General features: G+C 36.4%; 1 protein-coding gene across 1 annotated transcript in view; it reads left to right on the plus strand.

The window, feature by feature from the left end:
- Positions 1-587: 587 nt before the first annotated feature.
- Positions 588-8,081, plus strand: part of CFAP46 (cilia and flagella associated protein 46) — a gene marked incomplete at both ends in the record, with an annotated part of 30,635 nt that continues 23,141 nt past the window's right edge. Inside the window, 4 exons of the mRNA XM_009698553.1 lie at positions 588-712; positions 1,708-1,839; positions 4,325-4,389; positions 4,919-5,083. Of these exons, the coding sequence (XP_009696855.1) occupies positions 588-712; positions 1,708-1,839; positions 4,325-4,389; positions 4,919-5,083 (487 nt within the window). The remainder of the gene's footprint in view (positions 713-1,707; positions 1,840-4,324; positions 4,390-4,918; positions 5,084-8,081) is intronic.

Here is an 8,081-nt window from a genome sequence, read left to right on the forward strand (position 1 = left end):
AGCGGAGAGCGGCCGAGGTAAGAGGATGCCAGACGGCTGCGAAATTTTGCCTGCTTTAAAAATAAGTAAAATAAAAATCTCACTTTAAACATGAAAACTGCTTGATCTTAAATCTGTTTTGTTTCTCAATACATGGAAAACGTATTCTTTCTCTGAATGCTTCAAGCGGGCTTCTTAGCTGTGAAAAGAAGTAACTGCTATAGTGTTCTTAGTTTAACCTGGTTTTCTTCCAGTCAAGTTCACTTCATATAACAGCTTTAAGGATCTGCTCTCGAATTTCTGTGTCAACAGAAAGAGTCCTGTTGAGTTCAGGGAACTGTGAATCAGGCCTTCAAAGTAGTTCGCTTTCTTGTGTGCTAACGTTAGTGATTTTAAATTGCAAGAGAGTTGTTGATGCTTCATCTTACAATTGTGGCTGACTTTGAACAACATTTGTTTGACATTATTTTCCTCAAACATTCATAATTTATTTCTGCAAAGGAGAAATGGGATGCCATATAGTTCATTTGCAATAATGCAGTCATGTCTGTCAGTCTACCTTGAAGCATAAATTATCTGTTATGTTCTTTATTCCTTTTTTATTTCAGATGTTCAGGCTTTGAAGAATGCTTATGAGTTGATCAAATCAGCCAGTCAAGGAAAATCTGCATTTGGCTCATCAGATAATTTCAGCACTGACTTATATGTTTTATGTGCTGAACAAGCATTTAAGGTTTGTAATTTAGGCAGTTTATCTGTGTTGAATAAAGACACTTATGTGACATATTGTATTTACAGTTGTTAAAGTTACTACTTTAAAATATTCCCAGAAGTACCAGTGGGAAATACTACACTCTTCTGTTTTCGGAGAGCAATTGTTTAAACATGCATTTTCAGTTAAAACTCAGCCTCTAAATTATAACTTGTTTATAATCAGTCAGCAAACTGTGGTTTGTAAAGTTTGTAATTAGACCGAAATATTCAAGGTATACCATAGTAATATAAAATAGTTTGCCATACCTGTTTTTTCTTGTTACGGAAAACTTAAGGTTAGCAATTTGGTTATGACTGAAGAAAATGTGTTTGTGAACAGTCCCTACTGGGCAAAAGAAGAAAAGGTGACATTCTGATTCTAAAAGATTGTTGCTAATTGAGCTGACTTCTCTAAAATGTAGTAGAGGTTCTTAATTTTGAAGTATTTCTGAATTTTCAGTCCATGGGTACAAGTGATAGGATTTCAAGCAGACAGAGTTTCTAATGAAACAGTTTGGGTTTTTTTCCAAGCTGCAAGCCACTCTAATTCTTTCTGTTGTCTGAAAATTGAGGTGGAGCACTGACATCCGTACAAAATCCTGTGGGCTAGTATCTGTCCTTTTAAAAAAAAACTCTAAGAATTTTGCCTTTATGTTAACAATTCTGTTAATGGCTATTAAAAAAGGAAACATTTTTTTCTATACTTTAAGGGGTTCTATGAGTAACTCAGGAACTTTGTTAAATAAAGGAGATATTTTTCTGTACATTTGGAATGACAAAAGTCTACCTTTAAATTTTAGTAAATCTTAATGGGTTTGTACCAGATCTGATATGCAGCTTTATGCAATATTGTTTGCATACTGGTATGTAGTTAGATGCTACACTTTGAGTAGGCATGCATTTTTGAATAATAACAATTCTTAATTAAGTATTTGTTGAATTTTTTAAATATTCAAATGCTTTTTTGGATCTTAGCTGGGACATCTGGAAATGAGCAGTGACTGTCTACAGATGTATTTTAAAGGAAGATTTCCTGTGAACCAGTTTCTTGGCAGAGCATATTTGTGCCAAGGCCAGTTGCATACTCCGCTCTCTACAGATAATTTGGTGAGAAATTATAAAGATTGCATTATAGTAAGCCAGTTCTCAAGAGTATTTTTTCCTAGGTTTTTATGTATTGCTTTCAGTCATTTAAAATACACAAGGGTAATCAGGACTGTGGGAAAAATCAAAGGGAAGTATATTAATGGGTAGTTTGGGAGTAAACAAAACTTACCAGCTGAATTAGACTAGTACTGCAAATACTTTGGGGAAGAAAAAAAAAAATGCTTGCAAAATTTTTCAGATGGTTGATAGTTTTAAAGTCAACATTTTCACTTTTTACATCAATATGATGCTTTCAGACCAAATTTAGCTGTAACTGGTAAAACAATTGCCAGTTTTATTCAGGATCGCACAAAGCATTTCACAGAGTCATGGCAAATGGAGGACTAAAAAGGCCCTCGGAGAGGTTGTACAATTCATTTCTCTTCTGTGGCAGTGTGTTTCCAATGCTAATCAGTACATTTTCTATGTAGTACTTTGGATGTGGCTTTCTGAAATGAGAGATGAAGCTTTCTGGTAGCAACTCAGCGGGATATTTCTGCTTCTAAAAGCTTTTGTGTGTTACTGTTTGGTGATACCATGTCTGTACGTGATGAGCTGTTTTTTACCTCCTGCTGATGTAGTGGGATCTGTTTTCTCTTCTCAGTGTTTCCCTTGTCCTTGTGCTGTAGTCAGTCAGCTTTGACACTTTGTCAATGATACCTGGTCCCCTGAAATAGCGTTAACAGATGTTTGTGTTATTTGTGTTCACAAATTTCTCTGACAGATGTTGCTGTAGTTTCTTTGAGCAACGTGTTTGCATTAACTTTCAAGCTAGAATCTTTTCCCTGTTATCTGTACTTTGTTTGCCTTCTCTGAGCACGTGCGCAGAAGAACTGATCAGTGGTCCCCTTAAAACTTCATACACATTTGAAAAATATTTTCTAATGTCCAGTTAGCCTTTTATGTTTCTAAACCGTGATGTTTTCTAAATCTCAGCAAAATTTCTTTTATGTTTCTAAATTAAATAAACTCTTCCGTGATGTTTTCTAAATCTCAGCAAAATTTTGCTGTTTTCTTCTTGAGTCTTGCTGACTTCTTACAAGTTAAGATTCGTCCCAGTATGTGCAATCCGAACTTGGTTCCTTGTGCTGTGTGTTGTACTGTGCTTTTAAGATAAGCTTTCTATCAGTTGTAAAGTTTTTTCACTGCTGTGTTTCTAGATCATTTATGAAAATAGGAGTGGCACAACATTTCATGCTGTATGACTAGTAATCATCATTCACTTAGAAAAGATAAATTTGTCCTTATTTTGGTTTCCATCCTAAGGAATCCCTGTTAGCTGATGAAGATGCTTATGTTCTTAAGGGCCAAGTGCAACTTTTCTGCTTCAGTATCTAATACCTCCCAGGCTCTTAATCCTGGTTTTCTCTTTATCTAGGCAGTTCCCACTCATTGCTCAGTAGCCTTCTTATGCCAGTTCTGGGGTCCAGTAAATCAGTCCCAACTCTCTTGGAGTTTTTAGTTACTCTGTTCCATCTCACTATAGAGAGCCCTCTGGTGTCACCCCTTGCTGCTCATCCATTTCCTTCTCTGCTTTGCCATTTGCACTGCATCTTTCTCTTAGGCTTTCAAAAACCCCTTTTTATGATCCCATCCATCTTCTTTACACCCTCCTTTCAGGTATTTGTACATACTGATGAGATTCTCCCTGAACCTCCTTCTCCAGGCTAAACAGTCCCAACTCTCTCAGCCTTTCCTCACATGAGATGTGCTCCAGTCCCTTCATCATCTTTGTGGCCCTTTGTTGGACTCTCTCCACAGTGTCCATGTCTCTCTTGTACTGGGGAGCCCAGAACTGGGCACAGCACTCAAGCTGTGGCCTCAGCAGGGCTGAGTGGAGGGGAAGGATAACCTCCCTCGACCTGCTGGCCACACTCCTCCTAAGGCAGCCCTGGAGACCCGTTAGCCACCTCTGCGGCAAGGGCATGGTGCTAGCTTGGGTTCAACTTTGTGTCCACCAGGGCCCCTGGGTCCTCCTCTGAAAAGTTGCTTCCCAGCTGCTCTTCTGATAAAACGAGCATGCCTGACACACCATTCAGTTGACAAATTTTTGTTGGAACTTTTCTGAAGAAAATAACACCTCAAGTTTTTTAATGGGATAAACCAATATATTTTTTTCCCTGGCTTTGCTCTTGGATATTTCTGAGCTTTCTTTGCTGAAAGCTTAAACAGTATGCAGCTTTGGAAAATTTCAGTCCTGATAATTAAAGTTTGGCAGAAATGAGAGAAACTGAACATATAGTCTTAAAATCAGGTAAACATAGTAATAGGCTATGCAACCAATTTTTAATTATTCTGTTTCTATGGCAGCAACTTCTTACGGCTGCATGTTTTATTTGAGAATAAAAATGATGAGATGTGAACATACTGGAATAGGAAAATAATGTACTGATTTATAAAAGCCATATTCAAATTGTGTAAACAGGTTTTTTTTGTTCTGTTCTAGGAAGCGTTTGAAAAGTTTGTGCTATTTTTTATGAAGGCAATAGATTTTGCCACCCATGATCGAAGGTAGGCCCTACTGATAGGATTAACTCTTTAAATCTCAGGAAATGTTATGCAGTTAGATTTTTCAGAGTTATTTGTCTCAGATTTTCACTAGGTAGTCTGGAGTTGTGTTGTTTGAGATTTTTTTGCTTTTGTGTGGATTTTCCTTCAGTTTTCTTACTGCACTTCCGTAACTACTGTGCGTGCTGCAACAATATAAGAATACTGAATGGTCTTAAATAGATGGGATGAATCAGCCTATTTAAAGCTGGTAGATATCTCTGAGCGTTTCTTCCCCTTTTATATTTATGCTCTGTAGAAGGAGTGCACCGTGTTAGCTTATTTTATGTGGTTAGTTACTGAGTAGAGTGTCGTTGCAAGAGTTACTGTATTCTTGTGCTGTACTTGTGTTCTTAGTCAGGATTGGTTCTTACCTAAACGCATAGGAAAAGTTCCATTTTCTGCTTCTTAGAAGTGTCTTAAAATACTCCATCTGTAATTTTATGTTTATCTGAGTCCATGAAATAGTAAATTCTTGATTCTTGTTTTTCAGATATTATTTTTTGATATATAATGCCTCAGTTCTTTATTGGCAACTTGTGAGGCCGTATCTTAAGCCTGGATTCCGCTGTTATCTTATTCCTAGCCTTTCTCAGATTGTTAAAGCATTAAACCAAACTGAAGAGCAAGACAATGAATGGAGGGCAGAACTCATGATGTAAGTTTAATTGTATTTTTTTCATATGGGGATTCTGTAGTCCTCTTGTACATGTGGCTGCTACCTGAGGTAGTCTTTAATAATGAATATTCCATCAGTAACATTGTTGATACATTTATTGTGGAAAGCTTAATTCATAACTTTTTAAAGATATTTAAATGTACACTTAACATAAAAGGTGCTTCATTTTAATATTTAATTTGAGGTTAAAATTTTAGTGGCAGAGGCAGTTAGGCCCTAGGTCTGATCTGAGATGTCACAGTTATTTTGGATGTAGTGTTTGAGTCATTGCTCATGTGCAGTCCTTTTCAGTGAGGAGAAAGACAAACTCCTGTTTTCTTTAAGAACTATTTTCTTCAGGTAAAGAAACGTAACTTTTGAATAGATAAACAGAGATCTGTTCTGTCCTCTGATCCCTGAAGAGAAAGAAACAGCCCAGTAATGTTACGAGAACATATTCAGGATACCTTCTAATTTCCTCCTTCTTCATTGTGAAGATTTTATATATGTTGACCTAAGTTATCTTTCTTACTATTTTTTCCTCTTGTTAATCCATAATGGTATGTTGAAATGAAACTATGAAAAATCATGAGCAATATAAGTATTTGTATTGCAAATGCAGCAACTAAGAATACAGAAATGAGTTGTCGTCAGTAGTGATGTGGTTTTTTATACGTCAGTCACATGCTTTAATGTACAGTTTGGTACGGTATGGTTCTTAGCCCTGTAATTAGTTTGGATCAAGCTTTTTCCTTTCCAATTAGTATTATATCCAGTTTTCTTCAGTATTAAATTGAAGGCTGTCCCTGCTAATTTCAATATACTGCTTGGCCTAATGTTTCAAAGCATAAATGAATTAGGTCTTGTTTTGACCAGTCTTATGCAAAATAAGAGCCCCAAAATTATGAAAAGCAGAATAACTTGCATAAACAAGGCTATTAAGATTTAAACCAACAGATTTTCTTTCTGGGAATTAATGAAGGGCAGTAGATGTTTTTTCAAGAGTTCAACCTCCCAACAAGGTGAATTCACAGAATATTTTTTAATATTATGCAAGAAATACAGAATTAAAAGTCCAATAATTTCTAGGGAAGAGATTAGTAATCTAAGGTTGGAAAAAAATGCTTTCCACATTTATGTCTGTTGTAACTGAAATTTGTTAGCCGATTTCATGTTTTATTTAGGAAATATATAGGGTTTTTGGCATATATATTGTTCAGAAGTGTGTCAGAAGTGTGTATAGTGTAATTTACACTGAATTAAATAATTGTAGTCAGAATCTTTAGCAATTGATATTTCACTGAAGACAACTGGTGGCTGAAGAAATATCTTGTAGTTATTTTCCCTATTTCAAGGACGTTCTTATTAGCATGACTGGAAGTCTTTATTGCTTGTATAAGGAAATGAAAAATACAACCTGACTAAATGTAATTTTAAAAGATGATACAAATTCAGAGGTTTTAAATAGACATGTATGTTGTTACTTTCTGCTATAGCTGCTGGGTTTCAGTGACTGAATAAATTAATGCTTTTTGATGTGTTGCCTTTAAATACATTTTTCCATAATGAGAATAGCAGAAAGGTACATGTTAACATATTATACAGTATGCTTAAACAAGTGTCAGGGTATCTATTGAAAATACCCTTGTTTATTTGAGCTATGTACGACTGATCTCAATCTGACTTCCCATTGCGTGTTGAATGGCGTATATACAATGCCACCTGCACACTTATTTTTCAGCCATCATCAGTGGGTTGTTCAGATAGTAGAATTTAAATATTTTGATGTTTAAACATGGTCACTTCTGCTATGAAAAAATACGTGTGAAGGAGTTTTCTTCAGAGTAAAGGGTTTTAGCAAAATAGTCTTGGAAACTATTTTCCGAGGAAGTATGGGATCCTAGTTAAAAGATTAGTTTTCCTTTAATTACTAAGTTGGAGGTGGACTAAATTGCTTGAGTTAACAGTCCCGGGTTTTTTATATATCTAAATATAAAACAAAGCATACTTTTTCTCAGTGAAAGGCTCCTGGTTCTGCCATTTTCGCAGAACAGTTGAGGTTGGAAGGGGCCTCTCAAAATCACCTAGTCCAACCCTCCTGCTCAAACCTCTTGGTACAATATAGTTGATAGTTGTGGAGAACAGTGTGTTATTTTTTAATGGAGTGGCTACATATATTTAAGGCTGATAATGTCTTTTGGGGGTATAATTGTGTAAATTAAGTGTGTGCCCAGATTATTGTTGTCATTTTAATTAATCTGAAAGTCTTAAATGATTAATTCCTTGATTTAGATTGGAAGTGAAGCTATGCTGTGGAAATTTAGATCAATGGTAAATAAGATGTATAAGGCATATGCTAATATAATCCGCTCAATGTCTCTGACAGCTGCTCACTCACAAGAAGAAATTTTATTATTGCAAATTCAGGCAAAAATAGGGTCCTAATGTTACTTTTGTTTGAATGTAGTTGTAGGTTTACAGATCTGATATTCAGAATTAGACCTTTTGGCAGAGTTTCACTTGGTTTTAGAATCATAGAATCATTTAGGTTGGAAAAGACCTTTAAGATCATCAAGTCCAACTGTAAACCTAACACTATTAAGTCCACCACTAAACCATGTCCCTAAGCACCACGTCTACATGCCTTTTAAATGCCTCCAGGGATGGTGAATCCACCACTTCTCTGGGCAGCTTGTTCCAATGCTTGACAACCTTTTTAATTAAGATTTTTTTCCTAATATCCAATCTAAAGCTCCCCTGGCATAACTTGAGACCATTTCCTCTTGTCCTGTCGCTGGTTACTTGGGAGGGGAGACCGACCTCCACCTCGCTACACCCTCCTTTCAGGTCATTGTAGGGAGCGATCAGGTCTCCCCTCAGCCTTCTCTTCTCCAGGCTAAACAACCCCAGCTCTCTCAGCTGCTCCTCATCAGACTTTTTCTCCAGGGCCTTCACCAGCTTTGTTGCTCTTCTCTGGACACGCTCCCGCAGCCCAATG

This window comes from Cariama cristata, unplaced genomic scaffold, assembly GCF_000690535.1.
Source record: "Cariama cristata isolate BGI_N322 unplaced genomic scaffold, ASM69053v1 scaffold7664, whole genome shotgun sequence".
Taxonomy (NCBI): domain Eukaryota; kingdom Metazoa; phylum Chordata; class Aves; order Cariamiformes; family Cariamidae; genus Cariama; species Cariama cristata.